This window comes from Panthera tigris, chromosome A1 (genome assembly GCF_018350195.1).
Source record: "Panthera tigris isolate Pti1 chromosome A1, P.tigris_Pti1_mat1.1, whole genome shotgun sequence".
NCBI classification, from domain to species: domain Eukaryota; kingdom Metazoa; phylum Chordata; class Mammalia; order Carnivora; family Felidae; genus Panthera; species Panthera tigris.
Genome location: NC_056660.1, coordinates 18,722,501 through 18,749,385, shown reverse-complemented (window position 1 = coordinate 18,749,385; position 26,885 = coordinate 18,722,501). Strand labels below are relative to the sequence as shown.

Below are 26,885 nucleotides of genomic sequence, written 5' to 3'. Positions count from 1 at the left end.
CTAAATCAAGAGTCAGACGCTTAAACAACTGAGCCAGCCAGTTAGTTTGAAGGGAATCGGGGCACCTGGGTGGCTCAATTGGCTAAGCATCCAACGCTTGCTTTCTGCTCAGGTCTTGAACTCATGGTTTGTGAGATCAAGCCCTGGGTCAGGCACTATGCTGATAGTGCAGAGCCTGCTTGGGATTCCCTGTCTCCCTCTTTCTCCCTGCCCCTCTCCTATGCTCTCTCACTCTCTCTAGATAGATAGATAGATTTAAAAAACAGTAAATAACATTTTAAAAAATGGAAGGGAATATATTTAGTTCTCTCCCCAGCTGGTGGCTTGTGAGCTGTCAAGTCTGTACCCTCCATGGTGCAGTTACTGTCCAAGCAGAGGTGAGCATGATGAGGGAGTCTCGGAAGGGCTTGCCGTGTGTCCTCGGGCAGCAGGAGTGTACAAGTCTCACAGACATAAGGACTGATGCCTATTTCTCATAGATTTCTGAAGGTAGGGAGGCTTGGCCAGCTGGTTTGCAGGGATAGTGGCCTGGTGAAGGACATCGGGGCTCTCAGCCATTCCCCTGGCTGCATATGAAGGAGAATATGGTTACAGAAAGGCTGCCCAGGGAGCCAAAGGAGGTAATACATCACCTGAAGGAGGCGTTGGGGGTAGGCTAATGGCAGCAGAAGGGAAGTATGGCCGCCCTTGTCTGAGGGGGTGCTCCACCATGGAGGGGGCCAGACAAAACCTGCACACTATCCCCTAGAGAACCCCACCCCACTTTCCCTGAAGGGCCCTCACCCGGGCAGAGATCAGCAGCATCAGCTGGACCCAGAGCAAGGCCAGTTCAAAAGACAAGCCTGCCTTTTCTGTCGCCTTCCTGCCTCATCTTTGGGGAGCTGAACTCTGAAGAGGAAGGGGAGGAGAGAAGGAGAGAAATTGGAGCTGAAATTGGATCACACCTAATTATCCTAACCAAAGGATCAGAAAGTTCTAAGACTGATGTGACCACTCTGCTTTAAAATGCAAGCCAGCTCCTCCATACTGCACTGTATATGCTTATTTATTATGTCTCTTGTTCACTGTCTTTCTCTTTCCCTCTCACCTCTACCCTCACCCCAAAATGTAAACTCGGCAAGATCAAGGATCTTTGCTTTTAACTGATTTCTCTAGCATCTAGAATGATACTGTCCCTTTCGGCACCCTGTCACTACATGTGGCTACTTAACTTGAACTCACAATGAAATAAAGTAAATTCATGGCCTCAGTCGCACCCGCCACATTGAAGTACTTAATACCCACATGTGCCTAGTGGCCTCTATATTGGGCAAGATAGATAAGGAACATTTCAATATCACTGACAGTTTTATTGAACATTGCTGGTCTAGAACAACAGCCGGCATGCTGTGGCACTCGATAAATATTTGTAGAATGAGTAATTGAATGAATGGCTGAGTTGTTTTTAAGACAAGATAGTCTAAGAGTCTAGAGGCAAATTGCTCTATTATCAGTAGTGTATACACTCGGGTAAATCATTTCATCTTTCTGTGCACCCATCACTAGACACTTTGCCATTTGTAAACATTTAAAAAGTGCTTTTAGGGGCACCTGGGTGGCTCAGCTGGTGAAGCATCTGACTTTGGCTCAGGTCATGACCTCAGAGATTGTGGGTTCCAGGCCCACCCCAGCTCCGTGCTGGTGGTGTGGAGCCTGCTTGGGATTCTCTCTCTCTTCCCCTCCCCCACTCATATGTGCGTGGGCTCTCTTTCTCACTCAAAATAAATAAATAAACTTTAAAGAAGAAGAAGGAGAGGGAGAGGGAGGAGGAGGAGGGCGAGGAGGAGGAGAAAGAAGGAAGAGGAGGACGATGAGGACAAGGAGGAGGAGAAAAAGATGCCTGGGTTCGATTTTTTTTTAAATTTAATTTAAAAAGCGAAAATAAAAAGTGCTTTCAGAAAATTGTTCTGGGAAAACAGATACAACCACTGAAAGGATAAATAAAGGGATCCACCCATTCTTTGGAAGGCCCAGTATATTTGAGGCAACATAGCCTAGAGATTATTGGAGGCTCTGGAGTCAGATGGCCTGAGGGGAAAATCCCAGCATCTATTTTACCAGCTGGATGATTAGAATAAATCTTCTGGGGTGAGAATGAGGGAGAGATATGGTTCTACCTGATGCTCTGTGTACTACCCCATCCCCACTATCCCCAATGCCCATGTGATCTCACCAATGAAGACTTCCACGTGTCACGTTCTAACCCTCTCTTTTAAAAAAATTTTTTTAACATTTATTTATTTTTGAGAGACAAAGGGAGACAGAATGTGAGTGGGGGAGGGGCAGAGAGAGAAAGGGAGACACAGAATCCGAAGCAGGCTCCAGGCCCTGAGCTGTCAGCGCAGAGCCCGACGTGGGGCTCGAACTCACGAATCATGAGATCATGGCCTAAGCTGAAGTCGGACGCTCAACCAACTGAGCCACCCAGGCGCCCCTAACCCTCTCTTTATAATAGGATTCTTTCCCTGCCATGTAAACATGGCATTCAGCCAATCCCCAAATGAATAACCATCATTCAAAGCATTTAGCCAACATCTCTGTTCCAAGCTTTGTGCTAAGCACTGAAAATTTAGAGGCAAAGAGGGAAGCTTCATCTCCCAAATAGCTGGGACTGCAGCGAGGGAAGGCTGAGTGTTGTAGAGGCATGTTCAGAATGCCAGGGAACAACAGGGAAAGGGCACATAACCAAGCCCAGGGAACCAGGAAGGCCATATTTGGAGGAGGTAATGGCTGAGTCTTAAAGTATGAGAAGGAGTTATGAGTAGGAGTTTCAAAGGAGGGAACAAACCATACAATTATAAGAAAAGAAAGGAGAAAGAGCATGGCAGTCTAGGAGCCCCAATGGTTCAGTGCAGGATAGGAGGTGAGGGTAACAGAAGAGGCTAGCAAGGAGCAGGGCTGATCTCCGAGGGTCCCATACGCCCTGCTAAGCGTGTTGAGTTTATTCAGAGGGTGGTAGAGGGAGCCAGTGAATAGACATTCTTTGTGATGTAAATGTGGACGGTGTAGAGCAGAGAGGAGGTTGAAGGCATGGACTATGGAGCCAGACTGTTCTGTCCTTGAAGACTGGCTCTCATTCGACGGCTTTGTGAAGGTGGACAACTTCTTTAAGCCCCAAATTCCTCATCTTGCAAAAGGGGAGAACAATCCTAGCTGTGTAGTGGAATTTTGTGAAGGTAAGATGAGGCAAAAAATATAAAGCACTTGCTACAGTGCCCGACACATAGTAAGTGGTCAGTAAGTGCTAACATTTATTATAGGTCGTTGGTTTCTTAGGTTTCTTGTTTGCCTTATTTTTTTAATGTTTGTTTATTTAGAGAGAGTGCAAGTTAGGGCACGCACAAGCAAGGGGAGAGGCAGAGGGAGACGGAGGGAATCCCAGACTCTGTGCTGTCAGCACAGAATCCGGTGCGGGGCTCAAACTCATGAACTGTGAGATCATGACCTGAGCCAAAATCAACAGACACTTAACCGAGGTATCCCTGCCTTACTTTTATAGTTAAATACTAATTGAATGAATTAAATTTGCCACAATGATAGGAATTTAAAATGTTGTCCGTGTACCCTAATAAAAATCTAAACATTTTATTCCTTCAACCCATATTGATTGACCATGAATGACGTGCTAGGCAGTTTTAGACTCTAAGAATAAATCGCTGAACAAGGCGGCCCAGGGTCTCCGCTGTCAGCTTATATTCTAGTGGGGGAGGCTGACAATAAATAAGTAAACAAAAGGGTTACAAGATGTGTACACTCCACGAGGCAGGGCTTCTCTGTTTGGCCCTGATGGAGCCCCACCGCATGAGGCAGAGCCTACTGTAGGCACTCAGTCAATGTGTCGAGTGGATGAAAAGAGATCATTTCAGAAGGTGATGAGCACTAGGAAGGCAGTGAAACCGGGCAACATGATGGAGTGGGAACATGCTGGAGTGGGAAGACTGGCTTCAGTCGATGCGGCGCTAATGACAAGGTGGCTGTTGAGTGAAGTTGGAAAGAGGTGAAGGAGGCAATCATGGGACAACCTTCAAGAAGAATGTTCCAGGCAAAAGGATATTCCGTGCCAAAGCTAAACATCCTAGAGCAAAGCTGTGTTGTGCCTGTGAAGAACAGGCCCAAGTTGTTGGCATGCAGCGAGTGAGGGGAGGAGAGAGTTGGGGCAGGAGGTGGGAGCCATAGGCAAGAGCTGGGCATTCAGGGCACTTAGACCCATTTCCTTGCCCTGCACAGAATCGCCTGGGAAGCTTTTCTATTCCTCCGCTCGAAATGTCTACAGAGCGCATTACTGTGTTTGTCAGCTGCCCTCGCTCTTGTCCAATAGAATTATCTTTCCAGGCTGGGGACGTGGAGACAGACTGGATTCCTCTCTCCTGCTGTTGGCAGGCCTCTGCGTTGGCACTTGACCTGCTCAGTGTTCCGGGCTGTGTTAGGTTTATTTGTCAGACTGATGTGACAATGAAGGGAAATCTTACCCTCTGGGGGAAAAATAGTCAAAGTGCAATGGGAAGCCAGTTCAGGATTTGAAACAGGTGAAAAAGGTGGTCTGAATTAAGTTATTAATGATCGCTTTGGTGGCTGGGTAGGGAAGAAATTGCGGGAGAGTGAGAGTGACAGGAAGGGGGCCCGTTGGGTGACTTAAAATGGTCAAAGCCCAGGACGATGGTGGCTTGGACTGGGGGCCTAGAGCAGGAGGTGGAGGTAGGAGGGAACCCGCAGATCAGATGCCAATCAGTTGTAGTCTTGGGTGGGGATGTACATTCACACACCACACACCATACCACACATACACCACATACCAAATACAGATGCACACCAACACACACAGACCACACACTCACATACACCCCCCCCCCCAATACCACACACCACACAAATACACCTCCACACACACAGCACCACATACACACCCACACCCACACCAGGGCATAAATGTTTTATGTAGCATGGGATTATTTCTGCCTCCAGAGGGCACTTGAGCCTTACAAATACATCCCAAGGGCAGAGAGGCCCTTTCCCTAGGACATAATTTGAGAGGGCCAGGAAAGCAAAAACAAAGGCCATCTCATCTGGAGCTACAGTCTTTGTTTATTGGGATGTAAAAGCTCTTTCAAAAATTAAATTTCCTTGCAACGGCTTTATAATAAACCGCAATTTGGGCTTTCATCCGTTGGTGTAAGTTAGTCGAATTATATAGCTGTCCTTCTGGGGCATAAATGAGAGAGAGGCAGTTTGACAGGTAGGTGAGGAGAGAAGAAGCCTAATTTTGAGAGGTGTAGCCAGAGGGCCAGGTCTGGGTGAAGCCCAGAGCAGGGAGGCTCTGAGGAACGGAAGGCAGCATAGACACAGCCCCAGGGACAGAATGAAAAGGCAAGGGGTGGGGGGGGGGGGCACCTGGGTGGCTCAGTCCGTCAAGCATCCGACTTCGGCTCAGGTCATGATCTCAGGGTTTGTGAGTTCGAGCCCCAGGTCGGGCTCTGAGCTGACAGCTTGGAGCCTGGAGCCTGCTTCGGATTCTGTGTCTCCTTCCATCTCTGCCCCTCCCCCACTTGTCTCTCTCTGTCTATCAAAAATAAATACATGTATATATATATATATAAAAAGAAAAGGCAAGGGGTGGGAGTGGGGCAACCAAGGAATTTTCAGATGCTTCAGAATTTGGGCTGAGGACAGTTCTGCCTGGAAACATTTCTGTCGTCTCCAGAAATTATTTGCTAAGCACCGTTTCATCGTGTTTCTATGTCTTATGCCGCACAATCCATGTTAGAATGACATGATCCTGCTCTTTGATAAACTTAAGATCGAAAGCAATTTTACACATAAATCTACTGAGAATGAATCACTTTACATAGAGAGGGAAAAGCAAAGCATCTAGACAGTCTGAGCCGAAGGGCACAAAACCACTTCCTCTTCTGTCCCGTTTCCCATACGTGTCCTGCTGCAGGTGCCTCCCTGCCCCTCCCACCTTACACTGTCCTTCAGCTTTGGGCACGAAAGTCCTAGTGAAGAGGTGACCGTGACCCAGGAGCTCCTCCACCTGGGCCCCCACAGCACCCCCCGCACCCCCCCACCGTGACTGTGCAGCTTTGAACGTAATGCCTTGTAAATACCGTTGCACTATCTGTTAACCTATCTGTGAGTCTGACCAGGTCACCAGCCCCTGGACGCATGGATGATCTTACTCATCTTTGTATTCTAAGACCAAAACTTGATTTTCACATAGTTAAGTATTACATATTTATACTAATACCATACATCTACATTTATTTTATATAAACACATACATTCATCTATTTTAGGCTGTGTTTGATACTGTTATTTGACTAGGTTTATAGCCTAGATTAGCTGGAAATACACTTATATAGTAGGGAGAGAGAAACATTCCTATTGAGGAAGGTGTGGTAACAAAAGAGCTCTTCCGCCATCTATGAAAAAAGAAGGGAACTATTACATCTGACATTCTGCCATACACACCCGCCCATCCTGCACCCAAATCGGGAAACGTCGTGACAAGCTACGCCCCAAATGAGCTAGGCTCATTTCTCCTCTGAACTTTCAGCCAGTACATCGTCTTGGCAAAGGTGTTCATAATAATTTGCTACTTTTGCTGGTGGGATCACAAGTAAGTTGAAATGACTAGCTAAAAATGCTGGATAAGTGGATTTATTCTGCAGGCATATTTCACAAGGAACAGTCCTAATGTACCAACCAATACCACGGCCAGCCTGGCTGGTTGGGAGTTCCAAATATTGATTGACTCTTCCTGGACTCCTTCTTACATGGTGCCATCCTTCTGCTGTGGCACATAATTACCTTGCGTTGGATAATCCTGATGTCACTCAGAAAATTAAATGAGACCTATAGATTGTTTGGTGCTCAGTGATGGCAGTTAGTGTTGTTATTATCACCAGTTACCATATTGCAGATACATATGGTACCTCCTAGTTTTGTTGGAAAAAGGCTTATGCACTCTTTTACACTGAAGCATTGCACGTAAAATAACCCTCTTTTATTGATAGATGGAATCATAAATTCTGGATATTTAGTAACATCTACCAACGCTGAAGATAAAATATAAAATCTATCGCTAAAAAATAAATACATTGGTATCAGCAAACACTGGTATAAAATGGACAACAAAGCAACATATTTATTGGAAAACGAATCACGTATACAGGTAATGCTAGTGACTGAAAAGTAATTCACAATATAAATGAAACTTGAGGGGCACCTCGGTGGCTCAGTCGGTTGAGCGTCCGACTTTGGCTCAGGTCATGATCTCATGTTTCGTGAGTTCGAGGCCCACGTCTGGCTCTGTGCTGACAGCTCAGAGCCTGGACCCTGCTTTAGGTTCTGTGTCTTCCTCTCTGTCCGCCCCTCCCCTCCTCGCACTCTGTCTCTCTCTCAAAAATGAATAAACATTAACACCTTTTTTAAATAAATAAATGAAACTTGATTGCATATGAAGTGTATACAGACAGAGCAAGTGTGATGGACAATGGAATAAAGCTAGCAGCAAACACTTTGATGAAGGCACAGGCAAGCAGCCACAGAAGCTGTGCCCTGACGTTTGTGTTTCCCTGTCCCGCCGGAGACAAGTGGCTTCTCTATTTGCCCTGTTGTGGTCCACCAGCATGAACAGATCTGTAGCAAACAGCAGACTGGCAGAGTATTTCTAAGTTTTTCAACGATGTATTATTTACTTAGATCTAAGGTGTTCCTCAGAATTAGCACAGTAGTTAAATAATGTATGAAATCAATCTGGGGTACATTCGATAGCATGGGAAGTAAGTGCATTATGATGGGGTGAAATCGCCTTTACCATGAAGCTGACCTGCTATTTAAATATCTTTGCTGCTATTTTGTAACTTTGGGTAATTCCACCTGTTTTTAATATCTTGGTATAACTAATATTGTGTCCAACATTGTTTTTCAGCTTAGTGAACCACTAGTCATTGAATTCCACTTCCAACTCATTAGCTAAAAAACTTCAATGATCATTTATTCAGAGTGCTTTGGAATCAGAGCACTTTAGATATATAAAATTTGGGAGGAGTGTGTGTGTGTGTGTGTGTGTGTGTGTGTGTTATGACAATAAATATAATTACCATTCTGTACTCTAGTTAGCTGTAAGCATAGGCCTCAAATACTGCATTTGGTAGCTGGGTCAATCCTTTCCCTTCTGTACCTCTGTGACACCTGAGGAAGGTCTAATTCCCCTCCCCGGACCTTCCTGTCTGCCCTCGTATTGCTGAGAACCAAGAATATCTATCTACGTCTCAGGATACGACCCTTCCTAAACTCTCAGGCTGGCCTTGTCCAAGGATGTGCTGCAATCCAGAATATTTTAAGAGGTCTTCTCAATATCCAATGCTAAGTGTACATACTGCTTTAAAATACAGCTGAATGCAGGGTGCCTGGGTGCCACAGTCAGTCGAGTGTCCAACTCTTGGTTTGGCTCGGGTCATAATCTCATGGTTCTTGAGACAGAGCAAGCCCCACATCAGGCTCTGTGCTGACAGTGCCTCTCTCTCTCTGCCCCTCCCCCACTCACACGCGCCCCACTGCTCTGTCCCTCTCTCAAATAAACTTTAAAAAATAAAAAGCAAAATACAACATCAGTAATATTTTTACTTAGATTTCTGCCTTTGAATCATAGATTCCAGAGATCTGCAGCACCATGTGTTGGCTGGAAAGAGTATTCTCCTTATTCCCTAAAATTATTTCATTCCCTTTTCTTCATCACCTGTATGTGTTAATGTATTAAAATTCTTAACAACAATAACCATATATTCTCCCTGGACTCTCTGGTATGAGTTGACTCATGAAAGTTCACTGTTAAGTCCAGAAGTGGTAATTGCTCAAAAAATGCCTTTGGTGTTCTCTAGGAGTGCTACATTTGAAATCAGAAGACATCCTTATAAAGAACAGTGCTGATTAGACTTCTAGATAGTTTAACATCTTCAATCAAAATGGTTTTCTGCAGGAGCTTCAGACTTGGCAAACACATCTATGTGCCAGGAGGGTGGTACACTCCAAGCCAATGGGACAAAAGTTCCTGTGCTCAGGACCCTTCTAGACCTTTCCCTATGTACCTCTTAATCCAGCTGTTCATTTTTTAAAAAAAATTTTGTAACTTTTTTTATTTTTGAGCGAGAGAGACAGAGCGTGTGCAGGGGAGGAACAGAGAGAGAGGGAGACACAGAATCCAAAGCAGACTCCAGGTTCCGAGCTGTCAGCGCAGAGCCTGACGCTTGAACTCACGAACCACGAGATCATGACCTGAGCTGAAGTCGGCCACTTAATCGACTGAGACGCCCAGGCATCCCATCCAGCTGTTCATTTTTAACAGAACTAGTAATGGGACAGATAAACACTGATGCCTCTTGATATAAAGCACAGTGAACACTATAACTTCACTTCTGCGGTTCTCCCACTAAGAAACTAATAACTTATATCTAATCATTAGGAAACAAAAAAAGAATTGAGGTGCACTACAAAATAACTGGCCTGAACTCTTCAAAACTGTCAAGGTCAAACACCAGAAACTACTCTAACATTGTGTATCAACTACAATTTAAAAAAAGTCAATGTCATGAAGGACAAAGATGGACTGAAGAACTTAACTTCATCAAAGTAGACGAAGAGGCATGGAATTAAATGCCACCTGCGATTTCTGATCAGGTCCTGGACCAGAAAGAGTTACTTTCTCTTTTGTTATAAAGGACATCACTGTGACAGTTGATAGAATTTAAATAAGGTCTGTAGATTGAATTATGGTATTGTATTGATGTTAATTTCCTAACTTCAAAATTGTACTGTCCTTATGTAAAGAGAATGTCCTTTTTTAAGGAAATATACCCCCAAATTATGTAGACGTAAAGCAAAGTGTCTCTGTAATAGATTTTCAAGTGTTTTGTGAAAAAATACTAAGTGACAGAACGAGAATGATAAAAACAAATGTGATAAATTGTTAACATTTGGGTAGTCTGGGTTAATGACATAAGGGAAATATTTGTACTGTTCTTACAATTTTTTCACTATGTCTACAATTATTTAAACATAGAAAGTTCATTTAAAAAATTGTCAGGGTGCCTGGCTGGCTCAGTTGGTAGAGCCTGCAACTCTTGATCTTGGGGTGGTGAGTTTGAGGCCCACATTGGGCATAAAGCTTACTTTAAAAAAACAAAAAAAACCAAAACAAACACAAAACAAAATGCCTTCAAGACTTGTCTTCTGCACAGCTTCTTTGCTTTTTAAATTTTCAAAGGATATTACTTTTCAAATTTTACTGTGAGAGTAGCAAATACTTCTGTAGTGCTTACTGTGTGCTAGGCACTGTTATAAGCACTTATACATGTTTTAACCCACTTAATCCTCACAGCCACCTTGAAGATAGATGCTATTATTATTCCCTTTCCACAGATAAGGCACCTGAGGCCCTGCATTATTTTTCTCTAATTATGAGAATTTTGTGGGTGGTCTATGTCTCATGGCACATTTCAAATAGTTTTATCTGCTTATAGTACCGGGCCCTGTCTCAGCTGTCTCCGGGTATTAAGGAGGTAAGGAGACCTATGAAGTTAACTCTGTAACATGTAACAGGATATCCTTTTTTTGTTGACTTTGACATTTGCTTGGCCTTGTCAACCACCAACACTAAACAATATCACCAATACAAATATTTGAAACCTCGGGGCGCCTGGGTGGCTCAGTCGGTTAAGCATCCGACTTCGGCTCAGGTCACGATCTCACGGTCCGTGAGTTCAAGCCCCGCGTCGGGCTCTGTGCTGACAGCTCAGAGCCTGGAGCCTGTTTCGGATTCTGTGTCTCCCTCTCTCTGACCCTCCCCTGTTCATGCTCTGTCTCTCCCTGTCTCAAAAATAAATAAAATGTTAAAAAAAAAATTAAAAAAAAAAAACAAAAAAACAAATATTTGAAACCTCAAAAGGCAGAGTATTTTCTTCACTACCCTTTGAGCACTCATGACTTGCCTATGTATTATTTTAGGTTACTTTGGCATCAGCTCTAACATTAGTGCATAATGGCAAACTTACTGCTACTTTTTTCAAAAGGGTTATCTCATATTTTACAAAATCAAAATCAAGAAGCCTTTTCTTTTAAATAGCACAATCAACACCTACAATCTTCATCGGAAGTACATTTTCATTAAAATGGACAGTCTCTAGTGGATAGGTCCCTAAAATTTCCTTTGCTTTTTTAAAATTTGTCTTACCACACAGGGGCACCTGGGTGGCCCAGTTGGTTGAGCGACTTCGGCTCAGGTCATAATCTCGCGATTTGTGGGTTCAAGTCCCGCATCAGGCTCTGGGCTGACAGCTCAAAGCCTGGAGCCTGCTTCCGATTCTGTGTCTCCCTCTCTCTCTCTGCCCCTCCCCCGCTCTTGCTCTGTGTCTCTCTCTCTCTCAAAAATAAATAAACATTAAAAATTTTTTAACAATTAAAAAAAATAAAATTTGTCTTACCACACTAATCCAGAAGCATGGCTTTGCTGACACCAGCACCTGGATGTTGTCAAGTGGACTTTGACATTCAGCCTGGAAAGATGCCAAAGGAACACAAACATGCCATTAAGCAGGCATGAGAGCCAGCCAAGAGCCCTGGTTAGTCAGCAGGCTCCAGGCTGGCAGTTACTAGTCATGTGACTTCGGGTGAGTCCCCTAACTTCTCTGAGGCTCATTTTTCCCATTACAACACTGGGCATAAAACCCTTGACCTGCCTGACTCAATTATTACCACGGTAATCAAATTAAATAATGTATGTGATCGTTCATTGTAAAATTTTATATAAACTGAAATACGAAGTTCTTAGAAGACCATCAGGGGGCACCTGCGTGGCTCAGTCGGTTGAGCCTCTGCCTGTTGACTTCGGCTCAGGTCGTGATCTCATGGTTTGTGGGTTCAAGCCCCACATCGGGCTCTGCACTGACAGCATAGAGCATGCTTGGGATTCTCTCTCTCTTCCTCTCTCTGCTCCTCCCCTGCTCACACTGTCTGTCCCTCTCTCAAAATAAATAAATAAACTTAAAAAAAAAATCAAGATGGTTGGAAATTAAAAAAAAAAAAAAGACTAAACAGGACAGCAGAGTAGGCTGATAAAATGAATGGACTTAATTAAAAGTTTGTCAGGAGGTGGAAGCAAGTCCCCAAAGGTGATCCCAATGAGCCACTCCTGGCATTCAAAGGGAAGTATAGTTCCCTTCCTTAGAATCAGGTGGCCCTGCAACTCTTTTCTTACCAACAGAATGTCACAGAAGTGATACTATGTAATTTCCAATGCTAGGTACTAAAAAGTTGTGCAGAGTTAGCCTGGGTCTCTTGGAACACACACTGTAAGGCAAGCACGTTTCTATGTGAAAAACTCAAATACTCTAAGATGCCATGCTGTAAGGAAGCCCAAGCTAGCCAGGTAGAGAGGGTAGGGGAGGAAAAAGATCTCTTCTCCCTCTACTCATCTTAGGTTCAATGGCTGGGACCCTGTAAATTAGAGTGATAACAGACAGGTTAAGAAGACAAAAACAAATAGAAGTTTATTAATGTGTATACTACACATACACATGGGAGCCCTCAGAGATGAGTAACTCAAAGGTGTGGTTAGAATTTGGGCTTAGGTAGCATGTTAACAAAACAGCAGTGCAATTTCAGAGAAGTGACAACACCAAGGCAAAGGACTAGGCCTTTCTAGGCCAGCAAATCATAAAAAGGCAAATACGTGAGGGAGCTCACGTAAGATAAGGGCTAGTTAGTACAGTCAGTTATGTGGATTTCTTCAGCGTCATCTCCGGGCTGACCAGGGTCTAGGGTTGTATTCAGTGATTAACTTTTGTCCTTCCTGGGAGAGAAGGAAGGGGGAACACCTTCACAAATTTATGCCTTGTTTTTAGGCAAGTAGGGGGAAGGTAGAGAGCTCCACTTGGATTTGCTTCTTAAGTGTCCACAGCTCAAGATGATCTTTATACCGAAGTGGCATATTTTAGGGTAGCATATTCTGCTACACTTCAGAGGCCATGTGGAGAGAGAGCAAGCCAGAGAGAGACAGAGAGAATATTACTCAGCCAGGCCCTGTTTCTTCCAGCCATCCCAGCTGCACCATCAGCTATGTGAATAAAAAAAAAAAAAAAAAACCATCTGGGGCAAGGATGCCTGGGTGGCTCAGTCAGTTAAGCATCCGACTTCAACTCCGGTCATAATCTCATGATTTGTGAGCTCAAGCCCTGCATTGGCTCTGTGCTGACAGCTCAGAGTCTGTGTCTCCCTCTCTCTCTGCCCCTTCCCCCTTGCGCTGTCTCTCTCTCTCTCTCTCTCTCAAAATAAACAAACATTTAAATTAAAAAAAAAAACAACATCTGGGACATCCAACCCAAACTAGCTGCTCTCTGACTGCAACCACATGACAGACCCCAAGTGGAAAACACCGGCTGAGCCCAGTGAGCCACAGAACTGTGAGAGAGAATAAACTGTTGTTTTAAGCCACTTTTTTGGGGCGATCTGTTATGCAGCAATTGATAACTGAAATATAGAATAATTTTGTTTTTTCTTTTCATGGAAGGCTTATTGAGTCAATTAGTGTAGAATTTCATGAGGCATTTAGGAAGAAGTCACTGGTGTATATCAGGACCTATTTCAGTTGATTTGCTCTCTCTTGCCAAAGGTACAGTGTTCTAGAAAGTGCATTTCAAGGAGGCACTGAGAAGAAAATGGTGAGTCAATGCCAGAATAGAAGAAGGAGGGAAAACATTCTCTACTGTCAGGCTACATTTCTGTTGCTCTCATAAATGACTGCTCTGGACAATTGCACAAGTTATGTTTCTTCAAAGGATAGGTTTATTTTTCTTTTTCTTAGGATGTACTCAAATTCTCCTGTGGCTTAATTTGTGGCCAGTTAGAACTGCTTTAATTACCTTTTGTGTTAAAGTCAGGTTTGTTGAGGTATCATTTATACACAGCAAAATTCACACATTTTAGGTGTACAAGTTTTTAAGTTTTGGTAACTGTGAAAAGCTACAACCTCCACCAGAGTCAAGATATACAATATTTCAATAAGTTCAAAAGGTTCCGTCATATTCTGTCATACTCAGTCATCTCCTCCCAGCTCCACCTCGAGGTAATGTTTTTTTTTTACCATTGTTATTTTATTTTTTTCTTTGTGATTTAAATTTTAGTTGACATACAGTGCAATATTGGTTTCAGGAGTAGAATTCAGTGATTCACCACTTACATACAACACTCAGTGCTCATCACAAGTGCCTTCCTTAGTACCCATCACCCATCTAGCCCATCCCCCAACCACCTCTCTCCATCAACCCTTAATTTGTTCTCTATTGTTAAGAGTCTCTTATGGTTTGTTTCTCTCTGTTCTCTTCCCTCCCCCCCCCCCCCCGTGCGTTCATCTGTTTTAGTTCTTAAATTCCACATAGGAGTGAAATCACACCGCGTTTGTCTTTCTCTGATTGACCTATTTCGCTTAGCATAATACATTCTAGCTCCATCCGCATCGTTGCGAATGACATAATTTCATTCTTTTTGATAGCTGAGTAATATATCATTGTACACACTGCATCTTCTTTATCTATTCATCAGTCGATGGATATTTGGGCTCTCTACATAGATGGGCTACTGCTGATGCTGTCAACAGTGGGGTGCACGTACCCCTTCGAATCTGTATTTTTGTACCCTTTGAGTAAATACCTGATAGTGCAATTGCCGGATCATAGGGCAGTTCGATTTTTGGTTTTTTGAGAAACCTCCATCCTGTTCTCCAGCGTGACTGCGACTCCTGGTAACTTTCGATCTGATTTCTGTCCCTAGAGCTTTGTCTTCTTCACATTGTTATATAAGTGGAATCATACAGTGCGGTCTCTTTGATCTGACTCTGTTCACACAGCATAATGACTCTGATGTTCCTGCAAAGTAATAATCTGACTAGTTGCTTTAATGCTGCACCAATTACAACACTTTTTCTTTATGTGCATTTTAAGTGTATACAGAGCTATGAACAGCTAAATATGCCACAGGGTCATTGCAGCATATCTCAAAGTTTTGTCTGAAGACCAGCACCAGAATCACCTGAGGTGCTGAATCTCAGATTCAGATCTTCTGAGCTACTCAGTAATGTATATCAGTAAGTGCCTCCACGTGACTTTTATGCGTGAGTAAAATCCTAAACTGTCAAGTATTCCAAAATGAACAAGAATATCAGAGTTAACTGGCTCTGAATTTGAATCTAGCTCTGCCATTGACTAGCTGCAGAAAGTTGGGCAAATTACTTAAACTCTCCGCACCTTTTTTTTTTCCCTTTGCACTTGGAAATTATTTATTCACCGAATGTGAGCATCTATTATATGACAGGCATGGTTCTAGGAACTGGGATTGCAGCAGTGACTAAGACAAAGTCCATTCCTTCATGGAACACACATTCTGTCAGAGTGAGATAGTAAGCATTTAAGCATATAAATATGGGATAAATTTCACTTAGTGATACTCTGTAGAAAATGAAACAAGGTTTTGACATAGAGGGTACCTTAGATAAGGTACAATCTAGACTACCTGCCACAAAGAAACTCAAAAATACATTTAAATAACATGGAAGTGGTTCCCCCCTCCCCTTTCTTTGTGACTGTGTGGAGGAGGTGGGTAAGGACAGAGGTAGGATGGCTGTCATCCTCATCTCCGAAATCCTTCATCTCTCCATCCCCTAGCTGCTTCAGCTCCTATCATCTGGCCTATATTCCAATTAGGAGGAAGGAGAAAAAGGTTGTGGGGAATTTGTGCCCGTTTTTAAGGGCACATCACCTCTACTCACATTCTATTGATTAGATGCAGACATACCTGCCTGCAAGGGAGGCTGGGAAATGAGGTCTCTGCTGTGGCCATGTGTTGAGCTTAAAGCTCCAGAGGAAGAAGCAAACGGGGACTGGTAGACAGCAGTAATCCCTGCCAGAGAGTGTGACTGGATGGCACAGGAGGCTACAGAAGTCAAAGAAGGCCTCTTTTGGAAAGTGACAGTTGAAGGAGTCAGAGAGTTGAGCAAGGCTGAATTTCAATCCCTGCTTGTGACCTTCAGCCCGGTACTCTCATACAGGTCACAGCCTATCTGCCCCAATGAAGGAGGTTAAGGAATGTACAGGATGGATAGTGCAGTAGAGTTGACTAGGATCAGGATAATTGGGACAGGATATACCTCCAGAGAAGCTGTGAATCTGAGATGGCGGTTTCAGTCCCCTTTGTCAACCTTAAAAGAAAAAAAAAAAAGTTAGGGTTATTATAAGAAATTGGAAAAAGGATGAAGTAACTATTAAATGTGACTTGGGGGTCCCTGGGTGGCTCAGTCGGTTAAACGCCCAACTTCGGCTTAGGCCATGATCTCGCGATTTGTGAGTTGGAGCCCCGAATCAGACTCTGTGCTGACAGCTCAGAGCCTGAAGCCTGCTTTGGATTCCGTGTCTCCCTCTTTCTGCCCCTCCCCCGCCTCTCAAAAATAAATAAACATTAAAAAAAAATTTAATGTGATTTTAATGGACTATTACACTCATGGATGGATTTTCAACCAGATATCAAGTGATATCAAATTAAGTATACTCTCTTGATAATATTCTATGTCTTGATCTGGGTGGTGGTTCACATGGGCAAATTCATTCTGAGATAATTCATTAAGCACTTTTTCCTCAACATGTTTATGATTTGTGCACGCTTCTGTATTTCAGCTTACAAAAAATTTGCCACCAATCTTGATTCTTTTTTGAAGTTGTGGGGGAAAAGATAGTGTCAGCATTCAACTGCCCATGTGTAACTCTAAGCTAGAGGTTCCTGGGTGCCTGGGTGGCCCAGCTGGTTAAGCATCTGATTCTTAATTTCAGCTCAGGTCATGATCTCACAGGTTCCTGGGTTCCAGCTCTGAGTTGGGCTCAGCACCCATAGCACTGGCAGCGCAGAGCCTGCTTAGGATTCTCCCTCCCTCTCTCTCTCTGCCCCTGGAGTGTGTGCACAAGCTTTCTCTCTATCTTTCTCAACATAAATAAATAGGGGCACCTGGATGGTTCAGCCAGTTGAGCCACCGACTCTTGGTTTCAGCTCAGGTCATGATCTCACGGGCTTGTGAATTTAAGACCCTGGTTGGGGGTCTGCGTTGACGGTGCAGAGCCTCCTTAAGATTCTCTCTCTGATCCTCCCTCTCAAAAATAAAATAAAATATAAATTTTTAATTAAAAAAATATGGGCACCTGGGTGGCTCAGTCGGTTAAGCCTCCAACTTCGGCTTAAGTCACAATCTCACAGCTGGAGCCCCGCATCTGGCTCTGTGCTGACAGCTCAGAACCTGGAGCCTGCTTCAGATTCTGTATCTCCCTCTCTCTCTCCCCTCCCCCGCTTATGCTCTGTCTGTCTGTCTCTCTCTCTCAAATATAAACATTAAAATTTTTTTAACTGAAAAAAAATGATAAACTTAAACATTAAGCCAGAGGTTCCCATGTGACCTATTAGCTGGCATCTTCCCAGAGGGTTTATGCTCACGCACTTCCAGGTTTGATCACCGCTCATCCACTGTTCACTGCCTTCACGAAGGGCAGGAAAAAGTCAAGCCTTTCTCTTGCAGATTTCTATCCGTAAAACCATTTTTGAAAAGACGAAACATGTATGTCTCACGTGTCTTGACTCTACATCAAGAACAGTGCCTGAAAAGAAATACTAATTTATCGGGCAGCGTGTCCTATGGTAATTTTTCTTTTTTAACCTTGGTGGCTACAGATCATCTAGAGGATGTGATGAACGCTGTGGATCCTCTCCCCCAAAACCGCCCAGTAAGGTCAGTTCTCCGCCTCCTTTTACTGGCCCCCACAGTAGCATTTGCACAGTAACTCCCCCCCCCCCCTCCACACCCTCCCTCCTCCATCTGGGTCCTGCCTCAACCAGCTTATTTTAGCTGAACTCAGGCATCGATTTTACCTCCTCGACTAGAATCGCCTGGAAGCAGCGCACGCAACGTGGCCGCCCGCGGGCGAGTCCGGAACGCAGTTACCCGCCCCTGTTGCCCACCGGAACCGGAAGAGAAGGAACGCGCCAGGCTGGGGAACGGAAGAGAGGGCGAGGGATGTGTTTAGCAGAGGGACCCGCCACTCCGTTGTGCGTGCGGTTGTGTTTGCTTCTCGGCGATGTTTCCAAGAGTCTCCGCGATCATACCTCTTCGCCTCCTCTCCCCCTTCCCTTTATGCCCTGGAGGCTCAGAGGCACCGGCGGCTGCGATTGTGCGACTCGGTGCTCCGCACGGAACGGTCAGGTACCGCATTTCGGCGCTGTGGGCCCCGCAGGTCTTCAGGCAACCCCTGGCCTCCCGCCGGTGTATTCAGTGATCTTTCTCCTGGGGTCGATGTTACTACCCGCGAGGTCCTAAAAGCCGTTGCTTTACATCTGAGGAAAGGGAAATCCCAGAAAGGTAAAATGACTTGCCCAAGGTCATATGTGAGTGAGAAACAGAGCTACGGATACGTGCATGGTCTGTCCTGTGCTCTCTACTACGTACCGCGCCTCGTACCTCTTGCCACTTCTCCCCTCACTCAATCCAGCCTCCAGAAGTAAAGTTGTCTTATTTTATTTTATTACTTGCCGAGAGTATAGTGGTCTCATTCCAGCCTCCATTTATCCTCTGGTTCATTATTGAAAGTATTTACAATGTACCAATACTGCTGTTAAGTCCCTAATAAAAAACGATCCTGCCATCACGGAGCTTATGGTTCCACCAGGCAGGCAATTCAAGTACAGTGGAGTAAAGCTGAGATGGTGTAGGTAACACAGACTGCTTTATTAATACAAGTAACCGCTGGGTGAGCAAGTCGGGACAGCTAACCATTGTAGGAAAGAAAGGTTCAGAGTATCCTTTCTGGAAAAGAAATCTGATAAACTGTGGAGGGGAACTAAGGGTTGGAGCTAGCCAGGCAACAGAGGCTAGTTATGCATATTTTATGTTGGTATTTCTTCTCTGAGAACTCTCATCATGATGAAAACTTAATTTTACTGCATTATAGTCCCTGCAGAACGATTTGGGGCCAGTCTGGTTAAGTGCAGCTCTAAGCAAGTTCGTAGCAGTGGGGATGGAAAGTAACAGCTGGATGGAGGAGAAAAATTGCACAGGTAGAATTGGTATGATGTGACATATGAGGAAATAAGGGTAAGGTAGTGAAAAGATTTCAGCTGGCTGCCTTGGAGGATTAGGGTACCATTAACGTTAACAGAAGAATGAGGAGCAGCTTTGAGAAGGCTTTTTACAATACGTCACGGTTTTGAAAATACAAAATATCTACTATGGGAAGGAGCCCCTTCGGCACAGAAGGGTGAAAAATGGAAAGTCAGTAGGAGAGGGGACTCTTGAAGGTGGATTTGGATGTGTTGGATTTGAAGTGCTATGGAGGGGCGCCCGCGTGGCACAGTCGGTTAAGCGCCCGACTCTGGGTTTCAGCTCGGGTCACGATCTCACTCTTCGCCCGCATTGGGCTCTGTGCTGGCAGCACGAAGCCTGCTCGGGATTCTCTCTCTCCCTCTGTCCCTGCCCCTCCCCCACTTGCGCTGTCTCTGTCTCTCTCAAAATAAACAAATAAACTTAAACAACTTTTTCTTTTTTTAAATGAAGTGCTGAGGAGATGGAGGCTCTCAGCAGAAACAAGCCCAAGTGGGAGGTTACGACTGGAGTTTTATTATTTTAGTGTTATGAAGTTAGCTGCCTGTACCTGAGTTTCCTGTAATAAACACAGATTACTTTCTGTAGCCTTGTAACAGCCTTGGAAGGAAACATTGAAGGAGGGAGGTTATATGTGAGATTCATTCTCCTGATTGACACCTTTCTGTTATAACACCTTTAATGTTAATTTAACTTGTACATACAAAATAATAGAGCATTTTCCTAAATTGAATTGTAGCACATGGTGAATGATATTATGATGAAGGTCCTGTGTACTGATTATGAGGATGCTAGTTATGTGCCTGGTTTTGCATTCTAGTTGTTAAGTGCCTGATTTGATAGCCTATGTCATTTTTTTTTAATTTATTTATTTTGAGAGAGAGAGAGCATCATGGGAGCGGGAAAGGGGCAGAGAGAGAGAGGGAGAGAGAGAATCCCAAGCAGGCTCTGTGCTGCCAGCACTGAACTGACGTGGGGCTCGATCTCATGAACTCCTGAGATCATGACCTAAGCCAAAATCAAGAGTCGGACGCTTAACTGACTGAGCCACCCACACACCTGAGCCTCTGGCATACATGCGTGTATTTGTGTGTGTGTGTGTGTGTGTGTGTGTGTGTGTGTGTGTATTTATATATATACACACACACACACACACACACATATATAAAAGAGGCTTTGTGCCCAACGTGGGGCTTGAACTCACAACTCTGAGATCAAGAGTTGCATGCTTCACCAGCTGAGCCAGCCAGGCGCCCCACCTCTGAAATTTTTATAAGCAGGATCAGATAATTTGGTTCCACATTTTTGGAAATAGCCATTTTGTCTTTCATTAAAAAGTCCCTAGCCTGGTACTCGCATTTGCAAGCTTTGAGAACTTGGTATAATAAGTAACCCAGGGTCTGATGTAGGGTCTTGAGATGAGTTATATCAGAATCACCTGGCATCTTGGTTAAATGCAGGCATGTCCTTGGGCCCCATTTCAAACTTAGCAACTGAGAATCTCAGGAATATGTTTTAAATAAGCTCCCTATGTAATTCATATGATCCCTAAAGGTTAAGAGCCACTGATTTAACATCTTTGAATGTTAAGTTTCTTCTATAATACAGTTTCTTCTTCTATAATACAAATAGTAAAACCGGTCCTATAAGATTGTAAGGATTAAATGACATACGTAGCATAGCTCCTCCAATGTGGTCCTCTGATGGGCAGCATCAGCGTTACTTGAAACTTGTTAGAAATGCAAACTCTGAGTCCCTCTTCAAAGCTACTGAATCAGTTCCTTGGTTGGACCACAGAACCTGTTTTTTAAAAGTCACTTAGGTAACTCTTAAGCATATTGAAGTTTGAGAAACAGTGTTCTAACCTGTTATCTTCATAAAGATAGGGACCATGAAATTCTTATTTACTAATGTATCACCAGTGTGTAGGGTAGCGCTCGGCACAAAGTAGATGCTCATTGTGTTTAATGAATGACTTTTCATACGTTATACTCTCTTAATCTAACACATTGATTAGTTTTTAAAGTTCTTCAGTATCAAGTATCAAAAGGTTTTTAACATCACAAAATAAAATTAGCTATTTGGGTTACTTAGATTTGGCAAATCTTTTGCACGAATTTGAAATAGATGTAATCATTTGTGTTGTTCTTTTTCACAAATGTATCTAATGAAGAAAGCAGAAAGTAGCCACTGAATATCCTTTTTTTGTTCCATTTTAGCTTAGTTTACAAATGGTGATTGGTTAAATGACACGCAGCTCAGGGAGAAAGTTAATCAGATTAGAATAATACCCAGACATGGCTTTTGTTTTATTTTTTAAGTTTATTTTACTTATTTTGAGAGAGAGAGAGACAGAGAGAAAATGGGAGGGACAGAGAGAGAATCCCAAGTAGGCTTCACACTGCAGCGTGGAGCCTGACGTGGGGCTCGAACTCAACAACCATGAGATCATGACCTGAGCCAAAATCAATACTCGGCCACTTAATTGACTGAGCCACCCAGGCGCCCCTTTCATTTTTTTATTTTTAAACAATTATTTATTCTTGAGAGAGAGAGAACACACGTGGGGGGGGGGGGAGTGGAGGGAGGGAGGGGGTGCAGAGAGAGAAAGAGAGAATCCCAAGCACACTTCTGCATTGTGGAGCCCAATGCAGGGGAGATCATAACCTCAGCTGAAATCCAGAGGTGGACTTAACCAACTGAGCCACCCAGGAGCCCCTATCCAGACATGTTTTTTAAAGAAAGTAACCTTTCTTTGTTAATAGAAATGTTTATAGCTTTCAAAGAGGTATTATTATATCATGTTAAGGACATGGCAGTCAGTCAGTTTGGGGTTTGAAAATAATAAATTGAAATTTACTAACCCTGTCAGTGTTTTGCAACCTTTTTTTTTTTAAATGTTAGTTCCTGTCTTTTGTTAACCTGTAAACAATTACTTGTTTTTGATTTGTTGAAGCAATAGGTCAGACAGCATATGTCACAATATCTATCAAAGTGGCTAGCCCTAAAAACTCCAGCACCACATTCATCTGAAGGGCATTCCTGACAAAGGCAACTGATTTGCCATTTTCGCCCACTTAATAGTATTTCAGGACAGCTACCTTAACCTTCTTTCTCTTATGCTTATTCTTCTGGGAGTGGTATAAGACTTCTTCCTTTTCTTAACACCGCCATGAAGTCTTAACACAAGATGAAGGGTAGACTCCTTTTGAATGTTGTCACAGGCCCGGTATATCCATCTTCCAGTTGCCCGCCAGTGGAGATCGGTCTCCACTGATCAAGAGGAATTCCTCCCTTATCCTGGATCTTGGCCTTTCCATTTTCTCTTCTTTTTGAGGGATCAGCCTGGAGAGTGATGGTCTTCCCCATAAGGGTTTTCACAAAAATCTGCAGCTCGGCGGTCGTTCCGCTGCCAAGAGCGGATCGGAAAGTTGCGACCTTTTTTAATGTCATGGAACAAATAGACAATGATCTTTGTATCAAACCCTGAGGTAAATGGAGGGAGGCAACAGTTAGGTGCACCAGCAGCCCAGGCCTCCCTCAGCTACCGCAAGGACAAGGTGATCAATCGGTATCTCAGCACATCTGTACCCATTTGTGACTCACCGGCGTGTCTTAGGTCTTAGTGAGCTTTAAGCTACATGACCTTGGGTAAATCGCTTCACTTCTCTGGTTTCCAGTTTCCTTATCTTTAGAATGGGGATAATACTTGCCTTATGGAGTTGATGTGGGTATGAGAAAATGTACATAAAACATGTTGCACCAGACTAGGCACATATTCTGTATTCGATAAATGTTAAAATTGCTTCATTAGGGTTGCTGACAATAATAATAAAAAGCAAAAGGGAAGGGTTCGAATTGGAAAAATTTTAAAACAGAAGCAGTGGTTTTGAGTCACTTTATCATTTTGCATTGTATTTTTCATTTTTTTCTTTAATGCATCTTTCTAGGACAAAAAATGAAGTCCACCGATATTTTGGCACGAACAACGTGATCTGTAACAAGAAAGATGAGCAGTCTGCTCCAACACGTGATATTTCCAAGGAAACAGAGACCCAAGAGAGTGTGAAGGAGAACACAAAAAAAGACTTGTTAGGTATTATTAAGGGCATGCGAGTTGAATTAAGCACAGCCAAAGTACAAACAACAAGGCCACCCAATAGAAGACAACTTAAGAGTATAGAGGCTACAACTGGCAGGCTTCACAAAGTTCCAGAAGATGCCCCAAAAAAGAGGTAAATTGAATGGAATTTCAACTGCGTTGAAAGTACTTTTTGAAACTCCTTTTTCTTTTAGAAAGGAATTTTAAATTAGAGGATCTGGGAGATACTGCATGAAGATTATCAGTTTGTAAACACGGAGACTTTAATACTTCCTTGAAAGATACTATTACCCTTCTGTATTTAAATAGGAAGGGAAGGGGTGCCTGGGTGGCTCAGTTGGTTAAGCGTCCGACTTCAGCTCAGGTCACGATCTCGTGGTCCGTGAGTTCGAGCCCCGCGTCGGGCTCTGTGCTGACAGCTCGGAGCCTGGAGCCTGCTTCGGATTCTGTGTCTCCCTCTCTCTCTGCCCCTCCCCCGTTCACTCTCTGTCTCTCTCTGTCTCAAAAATAAATAAATGTTAAAAAATAAATAAATAGGAAGGGAACATGTGCATACAATCCAGAGAGGAAAAAGTAGAGATCTAATTGAGAATTCCACATATTCTTTTACATATTCATCAGTGTTATTAACTGTCACTTAATTGCCTCTTTAAACTGTTAATTACCAAATTGTTTATATCCTGATTTGGAAGTAGCTTCGTGTCTCTGAAGGACTTGTTTCTTTGAAATTTCCATTTAAAAAATTCCACCTAGGATAGAATGTAAGCATGTTGATTACAACTGTTGTATATGATTTCCTTTGACCAGTAATTATCAGTGTTCTCTACTTACATGATTTCCTTAACATGTAATTATTTGTGCTTGTCAAAAGAGTATTATACTTCATTGATTCTAAGTGCAATCAGTAATATCTTAGCATTGTGTTGTGGTTTCAATGACAGTGTTTTGTTTTAATGATAGATAAATAATGGTGTTTCTTACATCAATCAAGTAATAAGGTATGTGGCTTGAAGATCCCCATCTCTGACTTCTCTTAGCAGAATCAACAGATAATGTAGATTCCTATCTTCCAGAACGACTTAATATTTTCATGAAACTTCTTGTCTCTATACTCTATCATATTGTATCAAAACTACCTCTGGAAAGCATAATTGGGTGGTAAGAAAAAAGCTAGTTCAAAAAATGAGTGGCCATCAAAGCTACCTCCTTCTCTTTACTTTTTTTAAGTAATCTCTACACCTAACATGGGACTTGAACCCATAACCCTGAGGTCAAGAGTCAGATGCTCTACTGAGCCAGCCAGGTACCCCATCCTCTTCCTCCCTTTTAGAAACAAAATAAAACTTTACTACATAAAAGTATATGGAATTAGGGGCACCTGGGTGACTCAGTTGGTTGAGCAACCAGCTCTTGATTTCGGCTCAGGTCAGGATCCCAGGGTCATGGGATTGAGCTCCACACTGGGCTCTGTGCTGAGCTTGGAGGCTGCTTAAGATACATTCTCTCTCTCTCTCTCCCTCTCTCTCTTTCTATCTCTCTTCCCCTCTTCCCCCCACTGCTCACTCTCTCCCTCCACTCCTCTGCCCTGCACGTGCACACACACACACTCTCCTTCTCAAATAAAAATTAAAAAAAATTTTTTTGTTATTAAATTTTGTTTAACGTTTATTTTTGAGAGAGAGACAGAGACAGGGTGCGAGCAGGGGAGGGGTAGAGAGTGGGGGAGACACAGAATCGGAAGCAGGCTCCAGGCTCTGAGCTGTCGGCACAGAGCCCGACACAGGGCTTGAACTCAAACCTCAAAATCAGGACCTGAGCCAAAGTCAGATGGTTAACTGAGCCACCCAGGTGCCCCTCCCCCACCCCCATTTTTTTTTTTTTAAAGTACACAGAATTAGATAATACAGACACACATGTATAAAAATACTTACCAAGAGTTTTTTTTAAACTTGCAGACCTGTTTGTGACCCATTGTGCTTTTGTTATAATTATACAATTTAATTATCTGTTATAGAAATGGTTAAAATGAGCTGAATGTTTTGCAAAGACTCAGGAAAGGAAATTTTAAAAATTCCTTTCCAACTAGGTATGAATGAGACAAGTAGAAAAATGTGAGAAAATTCTGCATTCAGGCTGCTTTGTAAGCATTTTTAAGTTCTTGCTGCATGTTTCTGCTTTAAAGAAACCAGAATTGGAACTCTTGGAGGATGTACTATGGGTGCAGTGTATATATAAGAGATATATGTTGGAACTTCTATTCAAAGAGGCTTTGGTCCTACATCAAAAGATTGGTGAACGAGACCTATTTGTTTTGAGTTTTTAATAATGAATCTTTTAGGGTGCCTGGCTGGCCCAGTTGGTAGAGCATGCGACTCTTGATCTCAGAGTCATGAGTTCAAGCCCCACATTGGATATAGAGTTTACTTAATAAAAAAATTTTGATGTATCTTTTAATGATTTTGTTCCCCACTCTTTTTTTTTTTTTTTTTTTAAGGGATCCCAGATGCACAGAATTGGGTAAATCATCTTCGATTCATGATGACTGTCATTGCTCTATGCATGGCCTGTTTTTTAGTTTTTTTATTTGTATTATATACTGAACCCCCATTGATATAGTTAGTGTGGCTGCATAACAGTTGCCCCAAAATTTAGTGGCATAAAACAACCATTTTTTTATGCTCATGGATTCTGTGGGTCAGCAGTGTGGGCAGAGCACAGTGGAGAAGGGTAATCTCTGTTCCGTGCTGTCCTTACTCAGAAGACTTGCAAGTCCAGAGGCTGGAATCATCTGAAGGTTTGCTCATTCATTGCTCTGACAGTTGAAGCTGGCTGTTAGCTGAGACCTTAGCCAGGACTGTTACCAGAAACACCTACCTGTGGCCTCTCTGTGTGGCCTGGGCTTCCTCACTGCATGGCGGCTGGGTTCCTAGGGCGAGTGTCCCAAGAGAAAGGGAGCCGGGAGGAATTTGTATTGTTTTTATGATGTAGCCTTGGAATCAGATTGGACACTGCCACTCTCATTTCCTGTTTCATATTGACTTTTGAGGGGTACTTGCTTTTTATCATAGCAACTGCCAGAAAACCCATCTTCACAAAGATGATGTCAGCAAAAGGCGTGCGGTAGTCTAGTGTTAAAACCATGACTACCTTGCCTTAGTAGTTCAGTCACTGACAGATTGCTGTATTTCCCTGTAGTGCTCCAGGGTTCCTTAGGGCATAGTTTGGGAACCAAGATCGTATTCTACATTGAGCTCCCTGTGCAAGGCTGTGGGACCAAACCCATAAGTTTCTTAGAATTCCTGTTTGTTCGAAAGACTCTCTGAGGCAGCATTTTAAATCTTGGGGTGCCTGGCCGGCTCATTCGGTGGAGCATGAAACTCTTGATCTTGGGGTTGTGAGCTCAAGCCCCAGGTTGGGTGTAGAGGTTACTTAAAAATAAAATCTTCAAAAAAATAATCTTTCTAAGATCTTAACAGAGGGTTTTGCAGTCATGCCTATAGTTTTCCTGACACTGCACTGAATTTGATTTCTGTTCGGAAACCATTTCTTTTTTTCAGAGAGAAA

The 26,885-nt window shown here is 43.2% G+C and overlaps 2 protein-coding genes and 1 pseudogene across 3 annotated transcripts in view; 1 reads left to right on the top strand and 2 right to left on the bottom strand.

Moving 5' to 3' along the window:
- SLC25A15 (solute carrier family 25 member 15) overlaps positions 1 to 18,056 on the bottom strand; it is a 63,555-nt gene extending 45,499 nt beyond the window's left edge. The window contains exons 1-3 of one of the 2 annotated variants that reach the window (XM_042961564.1): positions 17,995 to 18,054; positions 16,235 to 16,285; positions 11,520 to 11,591 (exon numbers count right to left, since the gene is read on the bottom strand). The gene's annotated coding sequence lies outside the window, so the exon portion shown is untranslated. Of the gene's footprint in view, positions 1 to 11,519; positions 11,592 to 16,234; positions 16,286 to 17,994 lie in introns of both variants that reach the window. The other variant, XM_007099422.3, reaches the window with a different exon arrangement.
- Positions 18,057 to 18,119: 63 nt separating this feature from the next.
- MRPS31 (mitochondrial ribosomal protein S31) overlaps positions 18,120 to 26,885 on the top strand; it is a 32,958-nt gene continuing 24,192 nt past the window's right edge. Inside the window, exons 1-2 of the mRNA XM_007097691.3 lie at positions 18,120 to 18,325; positions 23,170 to 23,454. Coding sequence (XP_007097753.1) covers positions 18,201 to 18,325; positions 23,170 to 23,454 — 410 coding nt within the window. The 5' untranslated portion in view covers positions 18,120 to 18,200. The remainder of the gene's footprint in view (positions 18,326 to 23,169; positions 23,455 to 26,885) is intronic.
- On the bottom strand, positions 22,088 to 23,051 carry LOC107181126 (annotated as a pseudogene).